This window comes from Ahaetulla prasina, chromosome 8 (assembly GCF_028640845.1).
Source record: "Ahaetulla prasina isolate Xishuangbanna chromosome 8, ASM2864084v1, whole genome shotgun sequence".
Lineage (NCBI taxonomy): Eukaryota > Metazoa > Chordata > Lepidosauria > Squamata > Colubridae > Ahaetulla > Ahaetulla prasina.
The window spans coordinates 25,780,244-25,805,589 of record NC_080546.1 but is presented as its reverse complement, the minus strand read 5'-3'; the positions used below and the strand labels follow the sequence as shown (position 1 = coordinate 25,805,589).

The window sequence follows — 25,346 nt, the reverse complement described above, 5'->3', positions numbered from 1 at the left end:
CAAAAATGATTTAATAGATATTAAATGTGGAACATATTTACTCACTGTGAAGTAAGACAAGCATTTTATTATCTTTTATTCGCCATTATATTGTGAAAACATGAAATTCTTTGGAAAGTTGTTCAAATATCTCAAACACAGTTTGTAGAAACCATATTAAGATATCATGAAATCTTAATGTTGATTATGGGGTTTAGCTTCCAAGTATTAATGAATACATTAAAGACTGTTCCTTTATTAATTTATAAAAGAGAATGAAATAATCTCTGAATGAAATGAAATTATATTAAGAATTGTTTTGTATTAAAAAATGAGTTTGTTATTTCCGGATGTTCTAAGAAGCATTTCATAAATTTTGGTTATCTTGTGGAAATGTCTTGACAATCAACTATATTAACAAGAAAACAATGTTTTATCTTTTTTTTCAGCCGTTCTTTCATTTCAGTTATCATCATGGGGTAACTTACTGGATTCAGAAATATCCCAGTCATCTACAGAAGGTTGGTGTGAAGAAATTAGTTGTTGAATTACTTAGTTATATACTGCATGTATTTTATATCATATAACTGTTTCACATTTTTTATTCAATCCTTTTTATCTCCTAACCTCCTCATATTTTTCATTCACACATGCACGTATTCACATGCACATTATACTATATACACACACACACACATTTGTGAGTGTAGATGTATGTCAAACATTGTCATTGTATTTTACTCATTGATCAAATACATGTAAGCATTGACCTCATTATAAATGCATGTACATAATTAATACCATATATCATAAATGAAATAATGGCATTATTATTATTGTAAGTCCTGATAGAAACCATGTATAGATACCATTTATCTCTTATGAAAGTTAAGGTATATTGAGGTATATTAAGACTCAATGGAGGGATTTTTCAGAAATTTTAATCATCTTAATATAAAGATAGAGGTTAATATTTTCCCATCTTTTATAATATTTAATAAAAAAAGGACTTCTTCCATGGCAGCTCCATTAATTTCTAGCTCCATTAATTTCTAGTTTAACTGGAGCTGAAATCTCCATTACTTCTGTTAGATTTGAAACTGTTGGTAAGTTTGCATAAAAGAGCCATAGCATTCTGAAATATACTGCCTGGCTTCCTTATGAGAAGAACCAGAATCTTACCCAGAGTTGGTGGCATTTATAGAATACAGTGGGCCAAGAACCATGATTTAAAATCACATTATGGTTTATAACAATATATAGATTGGCAGTTGAGTGCCTTTTTCAAATTGGAACATTCTCATATTTTCCATGTAGCAAACTTTTTTTAAAAAGTTGTCAGTCATATAATTAAAAACTCTATTTATTCACACTCTTGCATTCAAACTAATAACCAGTTTTGATTATATGTAATCATATTACAAATATTTTAACCAAGACATAAAGAATCCAAGATGTATAGATATATAAATATTATTGTTCAAGTAGTTGTTTTCAGTATATGAAATCGTTTTTCCAAAACAGGTATGACAAAATGCCTGGAAAGCCACAAATTAATATCATTATGCCAGAGTCTAGTGGGCACAGCAGGGTCTGCATTTTTGGCGCCATATGAGAAGAGCACATCTTCCTTCCTCTATCCATACTATTTTCTGTAAAGGGATGATTAAAAGCATCCTGTCATATTGTATTACTGTTTGGCTTGGAAGTACAGGTAGTCCTCGACTTAATAACAGTTCATTTAGTGACTGTTCAAAGTTACAGCAGTATTGAAAGGTGACTTATGATCCCCATGTTCATGTGATTACAATTCAGGCACTTGGTTCATATTTATAATGGTTGCACATCCCAGGGTCATATGATCAACTTTTGTGACCTCCTGACAAGAAAAGTTAATGGGGAAGTTCCTTTAACAACCTGATTACTAATTAAACAATGATTCATTTATCTGTAGCAAGAAAAGTTGTAAAATGGGGCAAAACTCTCTTAACAAATGTCTTATTTTGCAACAGAAATGTTGGGCTCAATTGTGGTCATGTCAAAGACTATCTGTATTACTGTTTTGATAGGAAGGCTATGCAGAGCATAGTGAAGTCAGCAGAAAAAGATTGGAAGTGCACTTCCTTCTATCCGTGATATGGCATACAGGCGTTGCTTGACCACAGCAGTATTGTCAGAGATGCTAAACATCCTCTCCGGTTTTCTTTGTTATCTTCTGGGAGGAGACCTCATGGTATCCGAAGCAGAACAACTAGATTCTGTAAACGTTTTCTGTGAGTGTTCAGGTCTGTGTGAATGTGTAGATACACAAACACACATTTTCTTTTAAAACCAGGCATCGATTTCATTTTTAATGTGTGCCAGTATATACATAGAAAAAGTGATAATAAAAGTTATCTTAAATACAATCTGTATAACTTCTGAAAAGCAGAAAACACTCTGCTACTAGTTTGTAGAGCCCTTTAATTATTCTCAAGGAAGGCTGTCTGAAGTTCTGTATAAAAATTATTGTTATTCACGCTCAATTTTCAAATTGATTTACTGGCTCGTATGCAAATTCCTAAACCCATTTAAGATCAAAATCATGACTATCTTTTGACAACCTACAAAAATTAGTTCCCAATTTTGTGGTAATCTGGCAGTACAGCTGGCTTTATATCTGTTGTTTAGATACACCTGTAGTTAGAATAGAGGTATCTCTCTAATTTTTGTTACAAACACTGCAGTTATGGGAAAAATAATTCTGCTACGATTACAAAGCATACCTGTAGAATATTTTTGTTATATAAAATATACAATACATTACCTAACAACATATTTTAAAAATATACCAAATTTATTTCTATGATTATTAAAAGATTGAAAACCCAACATGTACATATACAAGTGGACTTCCCTCAGTCACAGCATATTTAGGAGTTTGCTAGACTTCTTTTTTCCTTAGTATTAAAGGGCCCACATTATCTCCCGTTGACTCGTTGTGTTTGTTGTGAGAGCCATCACAGACAGGGAACTGAAACAAAAACAGAGAAAAAGTAGGTGACCTGGAATACAGGTTTAGTACTGTAATTGAGATGTATCCAAAATGTAAACCGAAATCTAAATGACATTCTTGGTGCTTTAAATTATGTACTATGTTTATTCATCACCAGTACTAAGAGCTATTGAACAAGTTTAGCACCTGATATGTATGCTTTAAAATAACAGCTTAAACAGGAATGAGAAGTGGTCAGAAATGAACAGCTACAAAAATATTCTGTCCAAAATCTATTCCTACTTAGTTTAACCTCGACAATTGGCTGGCTTGGCATATGTTAAGGTATAATGTGTGGTTTAGAAATCATAATAGGCTTGGTTTAAAATATCTACATTAATAAACCCCGTTACTTTACTATGAGAATTCAATTGGTACTAGGTGTACTTTGCTTAGATCTTCACTTTCGTCCTCTTAATTACAATTGTTTGGTGGCAATAAAATTAAAGGTTATATGCAATATGTAGAGAATTCTGCTTAGTGTAATCCATGTTAAAAGAATTGAGTCATAGTTGCCAATTTGGACACATCAAATCATAATAAAAAGCCAATATTTGGCTTTTTATCCAAATTCAACTATGGTTTATGAACAGATGGCATAATATGTTTATAACACTTGTCCTAACCATGGAATTGCGTGCTATCCTTAGCTAGTTAAATAAAATGGACAAATCACATCTATATTATAGCTGTTGTTCTCCTTTGCAGTTCAATAACATGTCAGAAGCTAAATGAAAGCAAAATAGTTTAAATCATTTGCATTATAAATCATGGTGAATATATATGGCCTGGTAGATTGGCAAACCCACAGATGGGTTTGCCAAGCTACCAGAACCATGCTGATTCACAAAAGCACATATAAAGCTGTCAGACATCACTTTCCCAATGAACCTGGAGGACTATGGGCAAAAATGTTTTTCTAGCTACAGAATAGATTTTAAAATGCAGGTATTTAGTAGTATACAATAAACACTAGTTCAGGCAAAACTAAAAAAAAAAAGTATTAATTCTTCACTAGTGATAAACAGTCTATAAGAGCATTCTACCCTGAAGTGCACAATTGTGACTTTTAAAAGAAGCGAAGCGACAACAATGACCTTAAGTAAAAAGTGTATAGCGAATTCAATAAAACAACTCACTGTTTTAGAGCGCCAGCATCTGCAGTATACTGCCTTAGTGTGACAGAGGTCCTCAATGTTGATTTCATTTACTACTTTGGGATTCTCTTTCTGGATTTTGATATTAATCAAGCTGTCCTTCTGCCGTTTCTTCTTCTTGGGAAGGAATGGGCGAATAGCAAGATATCCGAGCAGAGCAAGGACACCCAGGAAAGGCAATAACCGCAGCCATTCTGAAACTGAGCAGATGCCACAAGCATGTTATAGAACAGTATTTTGCAGCAGACCTTATACAAACATACCCTAACATTTGTTCCCTTCTAGTTAATTATCCCAGTGCCAGGACTAGCATTCCAAAGGATTGAGAATGGTTAGGAGAAAAAACAACAACATGTGAAACACATTAATCTTGTCAGTTTTGAGCCAGAAAGCACACTTTCAGTCCCATAATTTTGTACTCTGCAAACTGCTTCGCCTAATGACAAAAGTGCTGGTCTCAATTGTGGTCCCTAAACAAGGACTATGTATACATCTAATACAGTGTCTTGAATGGGGACAGATATTTCTCTCTGCCAGGCAGTTACATATCCTCTGCAGAAAACAGATACAAATTGCAGAATGACACCAATTTAAGTATAAAAAGCAGTCATTTTGGGATGATACGGTATATTTTAGTAGAATTCTTTGGAACAGAACCGGGAAACAAGAGCAGGCAGGTATAACTAAGAGCACAATGCAATGCCACAGGAGCCTTTCTTGATTCTTCACCTTGCATCCAAATGAAGTGGAAATCAATTTTTACACTTTCTGCTGAAGTGTAAGTGTAAGCGGAAGAAGCAGGAAAGGAAAATATAAAAATAGATAATCCAAGTTGGTTTGTCATACAAAGACACTCTATATATGCCAAAAGAAGATCCAGCATATCTTTTTACGTTGTATTTCACTGCTGCTTTCCTTTGGTCCTCAGAACACATTAGATTGGGCTAAAAAGGGACCAAATAGTTTGTAATTCAGCATACTTTTTGTTTCATTGCTTTAATATGAAAACAAATTGGAAAGTAAACAAAGAGTCACAAAGACAGAACAAAGAAAAAAAAAGCACATCACGTTTCACATGAATCATTCCACTTAAATTTTAAACATATACCTAATTTCACAGAATAAAGATAAGTTTTTCCAATACATCTATACAAAGCGAGTTTATAAATAGAATGGGTCATAGAGAGCCACAATTATAAATTTGGGATTGCAGTATCTTTCTAATTATGTCTTTTTCATTCTCCATGTTCAATAAATCTAATTCTTTATATAAAAATATATGCCAAGTATTTGGTATGATTTGAATGTAGATGCTGCTATTGCAGAATTGTGAAATGTTTTAATAAAACATTCTGGCTCTTTTTAAGGTTAGATAATCCAAATTCATCTTGCAATAACAAATAGTTTAAAAACTTGATTATCAATAAAATAATCTTAAATATTAATACCATTTCTCATAATTCCTTGCCTTCCCAAAGTGATTTGCCTGCAATTTTTAGATTGGGTTTATCACATATTGTACATAGTGTGAGTAAAGGCTGAAACTATACTTTTCCTTTTATGTTCCAACATTTTCTAAAATGTATCTTAACTGCAGCCTTTACTATAGAAAACACAATAGAACTATAGCAAAAAAAGGGTGCCAAGGTACTGAAATGGTGTGAGAAAGGCAACTAATAACTTTCTAATGTGCTCATTGTGGTAGTCTGTTTTCAATTTTTTTCAAATGAATAATCAGAATATTTTTATTAAAAAAATTAATCCCACTTTTATTATTTTTATAAACAACTCAAGGTTGTAATCAAATCTAACTCTCCTCCATCCAGTTTTTCTCACAACCACCACCCTTTAAGTGGCTGAAAGACAGTGACAGTTTCAAAATTACCCAGTTAGTTTTCATGCCTAAAGTGGATTACAACTCTCAGTCTCCTGGTTTCTAGCCTAGTAACTTAATAGACCAAACTGGCTCTCAACGGAGATCAATCAATATTATCAAATACTTGGGAAACTTTCATAAAAACCAGATTGGGTAGGACAGATTACTAATTATGTATGCAATATATGTGCCGGGGTCACTAAATAGTTTTTATAAATGTTCAACAAGAATATAAAATCATTTGTGTTGTGTTTTACTCATTTTACTTCATACAACACATCAGATTAGGTTTTTGACTAGTTGCAGGTACAGAATATTGTGGGAAGTCAATCACTGTCTTAATGTCAGCATATTGTGTTAGACTGGCCGTTGTGTTAATTCATCAAATTGTTCATTGGTTTTATTCATGTTGCATGAATCCAATTTTCATGATCTTAAGCATACTTAAAAATAACTTGAGTTCACACAATAGTTGAATATGTCACAGTTAGTTTGGATACACAGTGCCATAAAACATGGCTTACAAATCTTAGGAACCAAGTTCACACAACAAACTATGCCATAATTTGATTTAATTCTGATTTAGCAATGGTTATGAACCCAACAACTGCCTATTTGTAAAAATCATAAACACAGGGTAACTAAATATTCCACAAATCAATGACTAAGCAAACCACGATTTTTGATTCCGTATGTTTATTTACTGTATTTTTATTTATTATTAATTTGATTCCATATGTTTATTTACTGTATTTTTATTTATTAATAATTATTATGTCTTCATTGGAACAATAAAACCAAATTTAGGTTTAGAATACACAGCTTGAAGGAAAATGTGGATGAATGTCCTTGAAATCAGAAGCAGAAGACAATTTTATGAAACCAATCTAATATGAATGTACAAAGTGGAGTGAGAGCAGAAGCACTGATCCATCTTGCCTCTAGAATGCATAGGTATTCCTCTGGCATTGCTGGAGCTGAATATATTAGAGTTTTACAGGAAAATTATGTGTGGTACCGCTTTTACTATGTCTTGAAACATCTATTGTTACCCAAAAATTTGTTAACGCAAAATAACTGCACAATGTTTTTTGAGATGCTTCCATGGAAGCATCATTTTACCTCATGACCAATTTGCTAGGCTAACATAAGAAAACACCATATTTTGGACAAAGCATGTCAGCCAGGAATGGGCTTCTCTATCTAATGTAACTGTGCCAATAACAGATATCTAGCCTGATGCAAGAGCACACATGAATGGAACAGGAAGAGGCAAACAAGGCAATAAAATTGTGGACCTGAAGGTGACCTTTCATGTAAAATTGTACAAGAAAATCTTCTGTGCTTTACAAATTGATAGATAAAATTTCCAAAGCTGCTCTGCATTCAGTCAAGAAAGGCAGGCTGAGCAAGATTCCTTTTCTTTCAAGGCACTTTATCCTCTACCCCATATTGGCATTTCAACTGTGTTTATTACTTCTAACTGGTTCGTAACCTTGTAGTGTCTACAGAGCCAATGCACTCATTTGAGCTGAAGTTTACTTATCTCTCCAAACCTCTGAATTTATTAGGCAGCTCAGTAAGATTTTTTTTAAAATGAAATAAAAATAGTTGATAGATATGCCATGTTTATTGAGAAAAATAGCTCTGGGGAAACTTTCAAAATAAACTTAATCTGCTAACAGAATTAACTGATTTTTGAGTTTGCACAATCAAATCAACTGAATTCACACAATAAACAAAATGACCTCACAAATTAAGTAAGGTTAAAAATAACCACCTTTATTATGCTTTGTATATACAGCTGTTAGATCTTTGATAGATCTACTTTGGAATGTTGTGTACATCTAACCAGTAGTTTTTAGAGAGAGGAAAACAAGATTAACATGCTATTTGATAGACATATTTGCACAGAAGTATCTGTGTCTCATGCAGAATCAGAAAAATGTATCATGCTCAGGGATGAAAGAGAAGTTTAGTGATCCATCCTCTATTAACACAAGAAAGAGAACAAATGTTTGTCTTTCTTTCCCAAGAATAAGTTCACATACCTTTTCTCTCCAGTTACTGTCATAAGGTTTATATTGATCTCTTGTCTTCAACATGCATATTCCAAAACATGCTATGATTGAGGAGGTTGAAGTGCACTGATGACATTACCTAGTTTGGTAGTGAAACGTCTGCAAGAAAACCACCAAGCTCAGAGAGCACCAAGGATGCCACAGTTCATACTATAAATATTCTCTTTTATTGGTATAATAACTCTTTTCAGTGATGAATGATTTAGAAATATGAGAAATAAAAATATCACTCAGGACAGAAACATGCACAGAAACAGATCATCAGGGCATAATTAGCCATTCATATAACCCACCATTTTAGGAATAAAAAAGGAGTTAATATAGAAAAAGTAACTTATCCACACTGAAGAATGTTGGCTATAGTTCATGGCATGGGACTGAGTTGCCTGAAGGACCACCCGTCTGCAATTGCATCTGCCTGTCCCCATTAGAGCCGGCAGAAAGAGAAGGCTTGACTTGGCTGGTCCAAGAATGTGGGCCTTCTCTGCCCAGATGCCCTCCTTGTGAAACATTCTCCTTCCAGAGTGAGGTTAGTTCCATCACTGCTAAGGTTTCATTAGTGTGTCAAGACCTGACTTGGAGCTCTCTTAAGATGGTTCTGGCATTGTGTTTAATCTACTGTCTCCTCTACTATATGTTTGTCTTAATTTTTATACATTTATTTTTATTTAATGGTTGTACTGTATGGCACCCAAAGTCACTTCATGGAAGATGGGTGCCCATATAAATGTACTAAATAAACACTTCCTTGCAAAAACTTGTATAATGTTATCAATCATCATTGTTTATGTACCTTTTTTACTGCACTACATACAGTTCCCGAGTGGCTTGAATGAATCATCAAAACAATTTAGATACAAACTGTAAAATCAAAATCAATATAGACATAAGATAGATGATTCAATAAGCTTTGTTTCTACAAATACAATTTCACTATTTACCTTATACTCTTTATAAATACACGCTGAAATGGTAGAGCACAAAATCTAAAGAAATTTATTTTAAAGTCCTATTACCATTGAAGAAAAACATGAATGGGTAAAATTTCTATACAATGTTTCTTTTACATATTATATAAAGGTTTTCTCAAAAGGAGAACCACTCCTGGTAGTTTTACAGAGGGTTCTGGTAACAGCATGGAACTGGTTTGCATTTGCCTTTCAGGATACTTTTCCATTTTCTACAGCCATAGAATTAACCTAGCATTTTAATTAGCTTATATTTTAAATCAATAATTTATTGGGTTTTGATGTCACCTGACTCCCAAAAGACACTGAGTGCTTACAATATTTAAAAGGCTTCAATTAGGATACATACTGCCCAGATCAAACTGCATCAATAACTAAAAAAAATTTGGTCAAAATGTTGTCATCTTCTGGGAAACTAAATTATCTAAAAGCAGTATTTAAATGTACCTAAAATTGCACCATAAAACAGACTGGTTGGATGATGAAAGTAAAGAAAGTAACTTTAGAAACAGAACTGTTTTAGGATGTGACTTTTACAAGCTACAAACTACAATGCTGAAAAGCACCATAACACTATCACTCCAACAATCTTTTCAATTTGCATTGGATAGTGGATGTAAGTAGATTAAAGTCATGTGTTTCTATCAAAAGAAAGCTCGTTTTGACACCACCATCCCCATGAAAGACTAAAAGCCAACCTGTCATCTCAGGTATTCGATTTAACCATTATGGTAAACCAGTATATAACACCAGCTTCATGGATTGTTCCAAGCCAGTCACAAAGGTTTTTGTTTTTTCACAAAAAGAAACCAGCCACAAACGAACCACGTGCGAACCCAAGTGACATTCTTTCTGCTTCCATACCAATTAGCTTTACCAATTCACTACCAATTGATTTTTGACGAATGTATCTTTTCTTTTATGTACACTGAGAGCATATGCACCAAGACAAATTTCTTGTGTGTCCAATCACACTTGGCCAATAAAAAATTCTATTCTATTCTAGTTTTGCGTTCTTCCCAGCCCTGGAACCAAGGCAGCGAAGTGAGCAGCCGCAAAAAAGGGGGAACCAAGGCGCTGCGTGCCCGTCTCGGAGGCAGCCTCACGTGTGGGGGAAAGGGGGAACTGTAGTCCGAGGCGCAGGCGGCTGCCGACACGGTCCCCATTGAATCCGACGGGGTTGATTTCCGAGCTGACTTTCTGCAAGCGTCCATTCTCTTCAGCCAAGCGGAGAGCGAACGCTGGGACCTTCCCTTAAGCGTCAGGTTTGTCCCAAGGGGGGTTTCCTCGCCTCACAACACACGCGCGCACACACACTGCCCTCCTTTCCCAAACAACCCTGCGCCGCCTCCTACCTAACCTGTGAGTCTCAGGAAGCCGCCGACGCTCTCCGGCAGCGGCAGGCGCTTGAGGTAAGCAGGCAGCTGCACTTTGACGATGCGGGCCAAGCTATCCAGCACCATGGCGCCGGCAGAGGGTTCCGCGGGGGGCGGGGCGAGGCTGGACGCTGCTGGGCTACCTCCGGCTCGCGCGGCGCCCTTTCATGCCAGCTTCGGACTTTGCCCTTCTTTCCCCGCACAGAAGCAGTGGCTCTCCCGGCCACGGAGCATGCGCGTCACCGGGACCAGGAGGGCGGGGCCTATCAAGGAAGGAGGGCGGGGCCGAACGAAGCAAGCTGGGGCTGGATGGGTCGCCGCTTGCCCGCCGAGGCATTTCCCGGCGTTTGACGAGCCGGTAGCCAGAGAGGGAGGAAATCCGGGAGCTGCTGCGGAAGGCGCGAGGAGTTCAGCAGCGTCGCCCTAATTAGAAATTGCGAAGGAAAGAAGGCGAGACTAGGAAGCAGAAAGTCCCCCTTGGGAAAAAGCTTCTGATGCGTTGCTGGATTGAGAGAGTTGAGCTGTTACGGTTTGGTTGGAATAAACGCTTCGCAGATACAGAGATGCTAGTCTAGGGGCTGCGGTTATCCGGAGACCACTGGAAGTAGGAGGGTTACAATTTTGTGTAGCTAATTTTTCCCATCTGGTGGTTAACCAGAGTTTTATTTGCGTGGATATTTTATTTATGATGACCCGAAAAGCTGAGCAAGACTCCGGGATATTTTTTTTATATAGCAATTTTACTATCAAAAAATTATAACCAAGTCAGGCTGCAGCCTTAAACTGCTTCTACTAATCATCATAATGGCAAAAACAATTTCTTAGAAAAAAATATTTAGGTTGGAATCTTGGAACTGTAATTGTGGAGGAGTAGCACTTTTGATCCAATTATTAGGGCTCTCCCTGCCCCCTAACCAGCCCCATGGATAAAATGTGGCAGTCGAGGTTGACCTTGGAGTGCACGTGTTTCTTCTAATTTGTGTATGTATATAATGCACAGTCTTAAGATCTGGGCATTATATATATATATGTATATGGCAGCTGTTTAGTTTTTTAATGTTCTGTTTTCAACCAAAAAAGTGGGAGGAGAGGAGCATTCAAGATCATTTGTTTGTTCTTTCTGGAAAGTCCCTAATATAAGTCTCTACCTGACAAGACTTAGTACACATGCCTGGAGGCCCTACTTCACCCCAGCTAAGAAGCTACTGCTAACTTGGGGTTAAAGATCAGCCTCTTCCCCTTTGGAAAGAGGACTCTAACTATTTTGTTTAATAAGGAATTTAACTCAAATCTGAATTCTCAAAAGTGATACTAATTCTAAGAATCCTAAGAATATAAAATATTTTTAGTGGATACATATACTGTATGCATAAACATCCATAACAAGCCATACTATTCTCAAAAGAATGAAATGCACTTTATGACGTCAAGCAAATGACACTGTAGTGTAATTACAAACACTAATTGCAATTGCAATCATGTCACTTGCTTCCTTGGTCTCCTATGAACACCCATGATAACAATGTTTAATCTTCACTCAGTATAGCTTTACAAAATTTGAGAAGACAAGGATTATGTTTTCACATAGAATGCTATATGAACCTTATTACTTTTGTATAACATGAAATATTAATGAATCATGTGAAGTATTAGTACAATTTTATAAAGCCTTAGTAAGGCCACACCTGGAATACTGCATCCAGTTTTGGTCACCACATTACAGAAACACAACTAATATTATTAAAGGCCTGGAGACTAAAGAACATATGAAGAATGGTTGCAGGATTTGGATTTGGCTAGTCTAAAGAAAAGGAGTGACATGATAGCAGTATTCCAGTATTTAAAAGGCTGCAGCAAAGAAGATTTATTGGGCAATTTATTTTTCAAAGCACCAGAGGATAGGACAAGAAACAATGGATGGAAACTAATCAAGGAGAGAAGCAATCTGGAATTTTTTTTTTAATTTACATTTATATCCCGCCCTTCTCCGAAGACTCAGGGCGGCTTACAGTGTATAAGGCAATAGTCTCATTCTATTTGTATATTTACAAAGTCAACTTATTGCCCCCCCAACAATCTGGGTCATTTTACCTACCTTATAAAGCAGGGGTGTCCAAACTTGGTCCCTTTAAGACTTGTGGACTTCAACTCCCAGAGTCCCTCAGCCAGCAAAGCTGGCTGAGGAACTCTGGGAATTGAAGTCCACAAGTCTTAAAGGGACCAAGTTTGGACACCCCTGTTATAAAGGATGGAAGGCTGAGTCAACCTTGGGCTGGGCTTGAACCTGCAGTAATTGCAGGCTGCTGTGTTCTAATAACAGGCTTCTTACAGCCTGAGCTACCACGGCCCCTACCACGGAATTAAGGAGAAACTTCCTTATGGTGAGGACAATTTTTTTTTGTTTTGTTTTTGTTTACATTTATACCCCGCCCTTCTCCGAAGACTCAGGGCGGCTTACAGTGTATAAGGCAATAGTCTCATTCTATTTGTATATTTTTACAAAGTCAACTTATTGCCCCCCCAACAATCTGGGTCCTCATTTTACCTACCTTATAAAGGATGGAAGGCTGAGTCAACCTTGGGCCGGGCTTGAACCTGCAGTAATTAATTAACCAGTGGAACAGCTCATCTTCAGAAATCATGGGCGCTTCCTCACTGGAGGTTTTTAAGAAGAGACTGGACAGCCACTTCTCTGAGATAATATAGAGTCTCTTGCTTGGGCAGGGAGCTGGACTAGAAGACTTCCAAGGTTTTTTCCAGCTCTATTCTGATTGGTTGGTTGTCAATATGGTTTATGGTTTAGTATGTTGTGCAAACTAAGCAAACTCTGATTTATTCAATTTACCATAAGTAAATGATGAGGCAAATCAAATTGTACCCAGTAAGAAATTCCTCCTTAATAAAGTCTTTGGCTGAATTCACACATTTTTTTAAACCTTAAGAGCACAGTAAGCTACAATGAAACAATTACATTATGATGTATTATGCATAATATCTACCTATGCAGTCCTGTTTTATTAATAATTCTGATAGCTGTCTTTGAATTCTGAACTATTGTTTGCTTACCCTCAAAAGAAAAAATCATGCCATTAAATTAAAACACTCTGAGGGAGAATTGTTAAAACCAGCTGTGTATATCTTATTTCAGCCCTTGGTTTGTTCTAGAGTTTGTTGTAAAAGGCTAACAGCCTGAACATTGTAATTTAGAACCTAGCAAAGTCTTCATCCCAGTCAATGGTCCTCCATATTTTTATTTTCTCTTACTCCTTCTCTGTTCTTGATTCTATACCCCAATGAAAATGCTTGAAATAAATTCCTGGAGCTACCCAATCTTGGCAAGTTCCCCTTGATCTCAACTTCTCTCTCAGCACAGGGACAAACTGAACATCCTGAGCAGAAAGTTTCCCCTACCACACCACTTTTCCATTCACTAAGTTTGGGCTTATATAAAATGAAAGAATTTGTTGAAGAGACAGAAGTTCTAAAATCAGGAAATAAGATAAGACTTAGCTAAGAAGCATTATTACATTCCTAATTAATTTTCCTAGAGGGTTAGGTTTTCAAAGCATACAAAATCAATGCAGGAAAAAACCCTAATTATATTGTAGAATGTAGTATGCAACATCCAAAATTCCTATTCTATTCAATATGGCCACAGAATGTACCATCTTATTGATGCAGCTCTTTAATCAAAGGTTATGTGAGGTCATATATATCATGTGAACTTGAACCAGTTGCCATTGATGGTTTATACCAGATTTGAAAGCTAAATGTATAAAAACAGCCAGGCAGGCAAGTGTCCATTTCTTTCTACAGTAAAGCAAACACAGTATTGTATTACTACCAGCAGGTGGTGTGATTATAAATATCTTAGTAAGTCACATGCAGCGAAATTATATATGTGTGTGTGTGTAAAATTATAAATATAGTATTTTAAATGTGTTTTTAAATTTATGTACTGTAACAATATAGCCCATTGAATTAGGAATGTATTTTGAAAATAAGTGGAGAAAATGAATGCATAATGTTGCTACCTCCATTATTTCCCCTAAAATCTGCATCCAATTTATACGTTTTGCACTGTGCCCTGAACTTATTTATCTGATTTTATTTCACTTACATGGCCATAACATTGCTACCTGGCATATGAATATCTCAGTCAATTGCAATATTTTCCTGTATGGTTTCAGAAATTGAATTCCAGTTATTTAAATCACACACAAAAATGCAATTTAGCAATTAAATGTATCAGTAGAAATACAGGCCACACTGAATACTGAATTTCAATGATACAATTTGGCAAAAAATGTTTTAAACTATATTCTCAAATTTATAGCATCTATGAAGTTGTCCCTCTTATGCTTAGTCTATTGGCAAAAACCTATTAAAGGGCTGTAGCAATATTAGGAGAATTAGCAAGGAGACTTTTTTGCCTTTTAGTGATCTATGAGGAGACAGACCCCATAATTGCAGACCACTTCTGTGGTCCTAATACCAAATGACAACTGCTGTTCTGTCAGGTGAAATAAAATTAAATAGAAATACGTAGGCATAATAGACAGACGTAGACATATAGATAGGTATAGGTAGATAGATACAATGAGAGAGACACCAACATTTATTTGCTTTAGTGTGATAATCTAATGTGTTAGGCTAGATAGAACTAGAACACCCAGGTTCACAAGAAACTCACAATGGGCCTTTCAATCCACATCCTGTTCCTTAGAAATGAGTGAGAAAGAATTTTTGCATCCCACTTTGAGTTCTTGGAAGAAAGGTGGGGTGAAAGTTTAACAAATGATAGATTATACAGAGTCCACTGAAAACCTCCATTTTTGGCCACCAGTTATACTGCCACTTTCCAGTTTTTCTCAGAGTTTAATTATAAAAGGGAAACGCCACCTACCAGATTAAATAAAATAGAAACAGTGGCCTGATATACAATACACTATAATTTTAATTGTTCAAAAAATATCAATTTTTCAAAATCATGCTACAACAGCTTTGAATTAAAATAAAGGTTATTCTAAGAAAAAAAATCAAGAATAAACAATTTAAAAAATTATTTCCAAGCCATAATTTGTTATTTTACTCTACCAAATATTTTATTACCTTTCCAGGATTCTCACGGAGCTTTGCCTTGCAGATATGTTTTGTTACATAAATCCTTCTTATTTTAGGTACGTCATAGTCAAGTAGCTATGCCCAAGGACCACATTCCTGCAAAATGACATCTCAGTCACAAGAAAAGAAGTGACTGCTTCAGAGTCTCTCTGTCCCTCATGTAAATGATTCAGTAAGTGGCATTGTCCAGGTTTGGAGGATGAGTTACTATCCACATCATTCCCTTGAGTATCAGGCAGTGATTGCTGATGTGTATTAGTCAGGCCAAATATAATGGGAGGCAGGCATGTTCTTGGACATTAGAATTGCCATTCTTGACATTTGTACACCTGCTATACTGCTAAATGATTATGAACATTCTTTTGAATATTACTTTCCACAATTCTGTTATAATGTAGAATTAAATAAACAAGATGCATGACATCATTTATAGGGAAAGGTTGATGCAGGGACTGGAGGATGTGCTACACACTTTGTTGTACACATTAAAAAGCTCATATAAAAAGCACATATAATGTATGCTCAATTTGGGCCACACGGCTCCAAAATGCTTCTTAGAAAATATTACTAAGAGATGGATAATAGTATTAGACTGAATCCATAAGGTAGAATTTCTGATGTTTTGTGGGAAGGAGATTGGGCTTTGAATGGGATTTAAAATAGCAAAATGGGTGCTTTAAATTTCTATATTTGATATCTATTGTGCCCCTAACTTTTTAAAGAAAACAGGAAAAACTTGTTTGTTCATTCATTCATTCATTCATCTGCCCATCTCATAAAATGTGATTCATTATTTATGAAAAGGTATGGTTTTGTTTTCAAATGCACTGGGGCTGCAAAATGAGTGCTGGACTAACTTATATGCCAATTGCTTAAACAATTATTCAGGTCTGGGGTTTGCTTGAAATCTCTAAGGCAGGAATACATTCTACATTGGGTGGTGAACATAGTAGGAGCACTCTGATAAACTAGTTGCCATAGGTTATATGACCAGTCAGAGTACATTTGCAAGGAAGCAAAGTGGTGAGTTTCCTTTCTCCCATCCCCGGAATGTTCTCTATTCCCCAGGTTTACCTTTATTTCTTCTGAGTATACATATAATTTCAAACAAAATGAATTGCTGCCATCGAATGATTTTAACCTCTAAGACTGCTATGTGACCCATGAAGAGCCTAGAGGCAGTCTTCTAAATAAGGATGAAAGTAGAGAATTTTAAAAAATTAAAATAATTTCAAAATTATTCAAGCCAGGTGATGCAGCTAAGTAGGTAGAAACTCAATAAACTAAATTGTATACCTCTGTAGGATGTATCATCTTGAGGAGGATCTCAAGCTTCTCAGCTGAAAGATGAGTAATGGCTGTCTAACTTCTACATCTATATGTATTTCAGGAATTAGTGGTATTTACCTTGCCTGCCTCATGATAAAACTTCTTTTCAGAAGACATTTATTGCAAATCATGCATAACTTGAATCTTGAATTTTCACAGTTGAATTGTTTATGTACCATTGATTTCATTGTAGAAAAACTTAAAAGATGTAAATGTTTTATTTATTTCAAGAGTTAACTTTTTCTTTGTTGTTAATTGCGAAGTCGTGTCCGACCCATCACGACTCCATTTTAGAAAACAACCAAGCAAAATATGGGTCTGCCTCCATATTTTCACATATATAATCATATATATATCATATATATATATATATAAACATATATAATCATAACAAAAATTACTTAAAATGTTATAATAAATATATCTGAAATAGGAAGTAATATTTAGGATTAATAACCTCAATTGCTGATCAAATTAAAAGTAAAATAACATCCTACAGGAAATTATTGGATCCAATAGAAAGATGGTAAGGATTGTAATAACAGCTGGTGTTGTAACAAAGAAACTTTCTCCATGATAAGTTAAAAGAGGGCATGATGCCACCAGCCTTGAAAGAAACTATCTCTTGATTCAACTTAGGCAACTATTGACCTATTACAGCTTTCCCTTTGGAGGAAAAATTGTACAAAAGATTAAGGTGGTTCAGTTTCAGAAGATATTAGTAAATAAAATGAATTACTGTATCTAGGATTCTTTTAATCTAGACTCATAGCTGAGCCTGAGATGGAAACTGTGATGGTTTTCTCTATTAGAAAATCTCATTAGCTTTTTATATTGTTGAGCATGAATCTTACTGAACTGCCTACATGGTTGGGAGGTGGAGGCACCATTTGGTAGTGGCCCTGGTTTCAGAGTGTGCGTTTATGCGTACATGTGTTGTAGATGTAGTACATGTGTTGTAGATGTAGTCATGAGACTACTAGATACACTACAGCTCATTAATCTTTATTTATTTATTTATTTATTATTTAAATTTGTATACCGCCCTTCTCCCGAAGGACTCAGGGCGGTTCACAGCCAAGTAAAAAATACACAATACACTATAAATATTAAAATACAATTAAAAAACTTATTAAATTGGCCACAATTAAAATTTAAAAATAAAAACCCATTAAAAACCCATAACTTAAAAAACTAACCCAGTCCAGCGCAGATGAATAAGTGAGTTTTAAGCTCGCGGCGAAAGGTCCGGAGGTCCGGAAGTTGACGAAGTCCTGGGGGGAGTTCGTTCCAGAGGGCGGGAGCCCCCACAGAGAAGGCCCTTCCCCTGGGTGTCGCCAGACGACACTGTCGCGCCGACGGCACCCTGAGGAGTCCCTCTCTGTGAGAGCGCACGGGTCGGTGAGAGGCATTCGGTAGCAGCAGGCGGTCCCGTAGATAACCCGGCCCTATGCCATCTTCCTATTTAAATTTGTGTAAATCCACTTGGGAGAGTCTGAGGTGAGCTATCATCATTTTGCTGATAGCAGGCCAAATCAGAAGTGCTGTTGGCACAATCTAGTATCTGGAGGCTGTATCATGATGGGTAGAAACAAGTGCAAACTAAAGTCCAGCAAAGGTATTTTTCTAGAAATAACTTGTTCTTGGTGTGGATTGTAGATGGGGTTGCTTTCCTGCTGAAGGAGCAAACGTGCAATTTGGGAGTCTTCCTTCTGCAGATGAAAATTGAAGCAAGAAGGGCTTTCATAATAAACTTCCAGTGCTACCTACACCAGGATACCCAGGATACCCAGGCAACAGTAACTTATTACCATATTACTATATGATTAGATTACTGTAACAGTCTCTAGGGGCAGCCTTGGAAATGATTCAGAAACTACAGTTGCTACTGAATGTAGTAACCAAGATTACAGCAAGTAAGAGCTGATCATCAAACATAAGGCCTATTCTTTGGTTGATGTATTAGTTGCCAATTGGCTTTTAAGTCCATTTCTAACAGCATTAAATGCCTTGGCTCTAGGATACCTTGTCCAGAATCTTTCTAGCCTGTGTGTTCATGAAGGGAAGGGATGTTGAGAATTCAAGAGGCATAGGCCTAAAGGCACTCTTTCCCTCCTTTGTGCCCATTCTTTGGAACAGGGTACGGAACCTCTTCTGGCAATTTTTTTTCGCAGTTTTCCGTAGGGCAGAATTTTATTATTTGTATAGATATCATTTGGCTGATCAGGCAACCATCTGTATTCTACATATATTGATTTAAATATATTATTTGTACTGTAACTTTTCAGGGATGTGTTGATCTGAACAGTATAAAATTGCAGTAAAAAATGGAGAGCAATTTTGGTAAAGTGATTAAGGGGTGGGGAGATCCACCTTCTAGTCCTGCCTTGAGCACAGAAGTCAGCTGGGTGATTTTGGGCCAGTCACACACTCTCAGTCCTAGGAAGAAGTGGGATATATAGAAAATTGAAATAAATTTAGCCAAATAGCTTGGGCTACTGCTTTAAATTTCAAGGTGCTATACAACCCAAGAAAGCCTTATTAACCCATGGCGAAGAAAACCATGGTTAATGCATGAATACAACATATGTGGATACTAAAAACTGACTAGCTTTTTTTTGGAGGGGGAAGGAACATAGGTTATCTCTGTTATGTTAGTTTCTTGGTAGCTTAGCATATTTTGTGAGGCCAGTCAACATTGTTTCTAAATCAAAGGTAATTACTTTTAACATGTAGGAACCTAAGTAGGATTTTTAAGATTTTTATCTCGCTTTTTTATCTACAACTCATGGTGGTGAACCTATCAATGTTCCTTCCTCCTCCTATTTTCCTCCCAGCAACAACCCTGTGAGGAGAGTTGGATTAAGTGACTGGCCAAAGTCGCTCAGCCGGTTTTTCATGGCTAAGGTGGGAGTAGAATTCAAGTCTCCCACTTTCTAGGCCAGCACCTTATCCTTTCAGAGTATAATCTATCGTAGGACTCAAGCACAGCCCCAATCCTCGATATAATTTTTCAGAAATTGAGTATATTCGAGTCGGGGTTGAGAAAAACAATTCCCTGCTCTTAAGAAGGGGCAACCTTAATCTTGGTCAGTTCCTGACTCTGAACTTCATTAAGATTTAGTTAAGTCAACCAGCTCGTGAATACTCTGGGCATACCGAGAAGCATTAACCGTCAACAGGTAACATCCCATTTGGGTGGGGGGGGGGGCTGATCCAACAAGGCGACTGACGCCCCCCCGAGCCCCAGCCCAGCTGTGCGGAGGGATACAAGGCCAGACCTTCCTTGCTAAATAGATCCGGCGGTGACGGCCATTCAGCGAGTGCGCAATCCCGAAGAGGGGCCGAGCGGCGTATTTGCGGGAGGCGGCCGAAAGCGCGCAAGCGCTTCATCCCGATTCTAGCGGCAGCACGACCGTAAGTGTTCGAGGAGGCCGTCGCTACTGTCGCGGAGGGAGCCGGGGGGGGAGGGGAAGGCGGGGGTGCTCCAAAAGAGGGAAGAAGCTGGGGGTGGGGTGGGAGGGCTGCGCGCGTCCATGTGCTCACGTTTCGACGCGCGCATTCCGCGTTCCCTGGTGATGAGCGAAGCCGGGCATTTTTCCCCTCCCCTACCTGGGGACAAGCGCCTTTTATCTCGCGAGAGGTAAGAGAAGACGTTTGTGCGCCCTTTTTTTTCGCTTAATACGAAGGAAAAAAAAGTAAATCTGGCGAAGGGCGCGTGCGCGAATGTTCTAGCCCCCTTTTATCTCTTCCTTTCGCTCCACCGAATGAGCGCGCGGTCTCCTTTCCTATAGCGGCCGTTGAGCGTTGCTGACATCCACCAATCGGAAGGCCCTCGGGGGGCGGGACCTCACGCTCCCGATCGTCCTAGGCCCGCCTCCGCCCCAGGGGGGAGGGCGGTGGCGGAGGAGGCGGGACCTATATCTAGCCCCGCCCTTTTCTTGGCCTCGCCGGCGGCGCGGCTGCTGCGCCTGAGTTTAACTGCGCTCTTCCCCAGTTCCTGTCCCAAGGAGGTAGTCGCGGGCCCCTCGTCGCCTTTTTGCTGGAGAGGCCGGTCGGGAGACATCCGCCGATCGAAAGAGGCGGCGCCGTTGACGTCGCGGCTGGTGTTCGGTGCGGGCGGGCGCCCCCGGCTGTTTCCGGAGGAAGGAGGAAAACGCAGGCGGCGAGCGAGCGGCTCCATCCCCCACCCGCAGGGAGGGAGTGCGGCAGCGGCGGCGCAGACAGGCCCGACGAGGCGGAGGCGAAGGAGGCGCAGTTCGAGTGACCCCCGGCCGCGGCGGCCACCCACCACCACCACCACCCGCACCGCCCCGCTCTCCCCGCGCAGAAGGCAGGATGGCGCTGAAACGCATCAACAAGGTGAGCGGGGGTCCATACGCGGCCTCGGCCTGCCGGCTTGGCTGAGCCGCCGGGCGGAGGAAGGAGCCGGGCGGGAAGAAGGCTGCCCGCCCGCCCTTTCTGCGGGGCGTTCGGCGGTTCGGCTGGGCCCTGTAGGAGCATTACGGGAGGTTGGATTGGCTGCTGCCCGAAATCGGGCCCGGCGGTGGGGTTGAGGGGTGGAAGGTGCCGGGACGGGCCTTTGGGACCGTTGGGGCTCAACGCGAATCGCGGAGTGTCCGGAGCCGATTCGCCCTCCACCAAGTCCGGCCGAGGCGATCGGGCTGCCGCGACCCCGCTGTACCTGCCTTGGTTGAAACGACAAAGCCTCCTGTTCCCGTAGCTCCCCACCCAGGCCTTTAATGGAGGGAGCCGTGGAAAAGTCACCCGCACCGCCCTGTGTGTGTGACTGTCTTGTGTGTGTTGTGTATCTATCTGTGTGTGTGTGTGTGTGGCGTCTGCCTCCCCTCCGTCGTCGGTTTCTCTGCTCTGGCCAGGAACTTCTTTCCCGCATTGTAAGATGGCGGCGAGCTTGCCAGTTCAGGCGCTCCCCGGGATCTCTTTCTCTCTCTCTCTCTTTTTCCTCGCTTGCTTTCAGCAATAACAGGAGGGACACCCGCACAGTCGTCTCCCTTCTCGGCCGCCTCCACGGCAGCTGCCGATCGGCCTGGCCGCGATCTCGGCCCCGCAGCCCCCCCCCTTTTTTTTTTTTGGGTTAAATGCGGAATCCTTGTCTCTTGCCTCCGCTTCTGACAAGGAGCGGAAGTATGTGGTGGCGGCTCTGTGATGCATCGAGAATGTCGGTTCTTGCACAATCTAGAAGGAGGGTGGAGTAAGGAGCTTAATGTGAACTGAGTGAGGAAGTTGGTTCCTATTTTGAGTTAGAGGCTCACTTGTTCTGGCAGAGGGTGCGGTTTAGGTAACTTTGTCACCCAGTTTCACTGGTGACGCTTCCTGTAAATTAAGGGTCAGTGTGTTTTCACAAATGGCTACGGTTTTGGAAGTGCTAGTGATCTGCTTAAAGCTTTTAGCTATCTCCACCTTTGGAGGGTTTTTTTCCCTTTTTCCTAGCGTTTTTCAGCCAAGTTCAGGGTCGGCTTGACGGTATTTTGTCCCAATAAAAGCTGTTTATAGTTAGTGCATGTGAAGCTGTAATAGGTGTTGTAATAGGAAGCTGTAATAGATCAGTTGTAATAGGTGCACCATCTTTTACATTTTATTTTAGATAGAACTACTTACTTGCCACGGTTTCTAAAGTTTGTGTTCAATGTTAAATCTGAATAGATGTAAGCTTTTGTCTAAAACTTGTTCCCCTGCAGTAGAGAGAATAACAACTGAAGGGAGTCACCCAGCATTAATTAGTTTTCACAACAACACAGGGAGAATATTTAGCAGTTTGAGTCTTGAACATTTTTATTTCTTCCTAATGTATGTAAATGCTAAAGAATTGAAAGATAATCAGCCCTGACAAAAGACGCTCTCATATTGTTTGCATTGCATTTCATCTTATTAGAAAGTCAGATTTGATTTAAAGTCTACGTGTATATAATAGCTTAATTTATTGAAACTGGGATTCTATAAATAAGAATATAGTTGTAATAACCAAGTTCTAGAATTCAGAGTTTGTATGCTATAATAGCATTATCTTTGGTAATGTAAACTAACTGGTGTTAAATCAATACATCTGAAATGTTCTAGAACTCTCAGAGCTGATATCTCACTTCTATCTGGTTTACCTAGGTTAGTTATAATGAATTTTTATCAGTAACACCCTTATAATGTAATATATAGACTGCCTGAGAAGCGCTTCCTGGGTTTTTCCCCCCAAATAGCTGAAGGTTGATATGGCCAGAGCAAGAAACTAGTGTGCAAAATATTTTTAATTTAAAATAGTTACTCCAGACATCCTGGAAATGTTCCAAACTTTTCTCAACCATTCTAGAAGTATTCTAAGCTTGGGACAGTTCTGGAATGATCAGAACTAGTCTAACAGCAGAACAAACTATTCCAAACTTGAAACAACTCAAGTTTGAAACATTTTGAATTAGAAAACATTTTATGTAACCTTACAAATTATCAAAATGTGAATCAGTTGAAATAATGTTTGCCTACCTCTTAACCATTATTTAAATATTATCTAAGGATCTCTGATATTCCTGTTTGCCACTTTTCATTGTATACGTTTGTTGCAGTTTTTTTTCCCATCAACTTTGAAACCACTACAGATATCTCTTCATGAAAATCCTAAAAGTAACCCTTGCATGCTTAGTTAAAAGTAAACAGAAACAAGTGGCTCACATTTATATGAAAGAACTATACTATTTATCTAGTAAACAAGTAATTATGGATAGGAGTTGTTGCTTTAAGTAGATAACCAGGTGCACTCAAGATTTCTTACTCCCTTACTTATTCAATAGTCAAGAAGCAGTAATTCAAAATATTCTCAATCCTTAGATTGCCCATGGTTACTGAAGAAACAATTCTCAATTTTGTTTCAATATATTGGCCAAATTTTAGAGATTGCATCCCACTTACAATCTGAACATTTGTAAAATTACTTCATAGTATAAATATGTATTGATGTTCAGCTTTAAAAATGAGAATTATTTACTAATTGTCTTGGTATGTTTAATTTAAGGAATACTTTTTGTAAAGTGTGTGGTATATCCTACTTTATTACTTTTGTTTGTTCCTTCATCCCAGTGGGTGTGGTTAAACCAAGCAATCTGTAATTAGTTTTTGTATTACTTCTGAGTACTGGTTGTTTAGAATTTATAAAATGCCAAATAAATATGATGGAAGTTGCTGTCTGTTTAGCTATTCTCTCAACAATAGTATCCAAATAGGATTGAGAAAAGTACATTAATATACACATTTAATACACAATTCTGTAAAACAAAGAATAGATGTTTAACCATACTGATTTATTATAAAATGAATAGTTTTTAGTTAAGGCAGCATCAATGGAATGGCAATTGTAGTTCCTGCCACCTGTCTTGTTTATGAATGTGACAGAAAATTCAGTTACCTGCCAATTGATCATACTGGTTTACTTAGTTTATTGAACTCAGCTAGCTAACAGATGATCTAGCTAACAGATGCTAACATTTCACCTCGGGCAAGTTATCCAAAGTTTTATAAAGAAATTAAATTTATCAGTTATATAGTACAATAAATGAATATATTCAGGAGTGTTTAGTGAAATAATGTTTTATGTAGATAAATGACCAGTCAATATAACAAACAACAATACAAAGACATTATACAGCATTGTGTTGTATATTTTATTTATGACAAACCAGAAAATGACATTTTACCAAGTATGAACAGCTAGTTAAGTATCATGCATATCAAGTAACGGTGATCTATTCACTAGGAAAGCTACAGATGCAACTCATCCAAATCTTTACGGGACAAGTTTAAGCCGTTCTCTAAGATACCATGCAGACTGCACACTAATAAAATGGAAGACAGAATCATGTTGCCATGAGTTCTTGAACCAAGAAAACCAAAATGAACCATGAAAACATTAGTAATGCAATGGACTAAAATTGTTTTAAGTTATCAATTTACTATGTGCTCTTTTACATCATGGCTACACCAGATTCAATTCTGATTTCACCTATCATCAGCAATATTTTATGACAATAGTATACTTCAGGAGACATACAATCCATCTATTTTGTATATTTTACTTTTGCATTTATGCTAAAACATTGTTTTTACAGAGCTTCATTTTTTTCATTGTAGTCTTTAAAATCTTTGAAGGTTTCTTTATTGTACTGAATTATCCTATACCAAACTACCTTCTAATAATTGTATGGTTTTGTATTCCAAGATATTTAAAATGTTTGTCATTTGAAGCCTCTAATTTCAATTAATATGTTTGGAGGAAATAAAAGTTACAAAAAATCAGTACTACTGATGGTAGCTTCCATTCAGCTGTATATTTTACTGGATATTTTTCAGTCAGTTGCTATCCTTAGCTAACCTAAAGGATTGTGACTATGATGTAGTTTTAGTAAATCTATTGTCTCCTAAA

The 25,346-nt window shown here is 38.0% G+C and overlaps 2 protein-coding genes across 6 annotated transcripts in view; one reads left to right on the top strand and one right to left on the bottom strand.

The window, feature by feature from the left end:
- Positions 1 to 25,346, top strand: part of UBE2D3 (ubiquitin conjugating enzyme E2 D3) — a 59,069-nt gene that overhangs the window by 10,499 nt on the left and 23,224 nt on the right. The window contains exons 1-2 of one of the 4 annotated variants that reach the window (XM_058193609.1): positions 20,215 to 20,341; positions 20,922 to 21,286. The exons of 1 other annotated variant lie outside the window; for it this stretch is intronic. In XM_058193609.1, coding sequence (XP_058049592.1) covers positions 21,263 to 21,286 — 24 coding nt within the window. In that variant the 5' untranslated portion in view covers positions 20,215 to 20,341; positions 20,922 to 21,262. Of the gene's footprint in view, positions 1 to 20,214; positions 20,342 to 20,856; positions 21,287 to 25,346 lie in introns of those variants that run through there. 2 more of the 4 variants (XM_058193608.1, XM_058193612.1) reach the window with 2 other exon arrangements.
- LOC131203417 (CDGSH iron-sulfur domain-containing protein 2-like) lies at positions 2,797 to 10,705 on the bottom strand. 2 transcript variants are annotated; one of them, XM_058193607.1, is made up of 3 exons: positions 10,456 to 10,703; positions 4,153 to 4,370; positions 2,797 to 2,992 (listed from the first exon to the last, which is right to left on the bottom strand). In XM_058193607.1, the coding sequence occupies exons 1-3, from the start codon at positions 10,556 to 10,558 to the stop codon at positions 2,903 to 2,905; spliced, it is 411 nt and encodes a 136-aa protein (XP_058049590.1). In that variant the 5' UTR covers positions 10,559 to 10,703; the 3' UTR covers positions 2,797 to 2,902. The 2 variants fall into 2 exon arrangements, with proteins under 2 accessions (XP_058049590.1, XP_058049589.1); XM_058193606.1 differs by lacking the exon at positions 2,797 to 2,992 and having other exon boundaries at positions 3,411 to 4,370; positions 10,456 to 10,705.

Excerpts from the sequence above, each read along its gene's own strand:
- LOC131203417 (XM_058193606.1), bottom strand. The coding sequence starts at position 10,558 with ATGGTGCTGGATAGCTTGGCCCGCATCGTCAAAGTGCAGCTGCCTGCT. Across the intron at positions 4,371-10,455 it reads CGGCTTCCTGAGACTCACAG|TTTCAGAATGGCTGCGGTTA; the intron begins GTTAGGTAGGAG and ends GCATCTGCTCAG.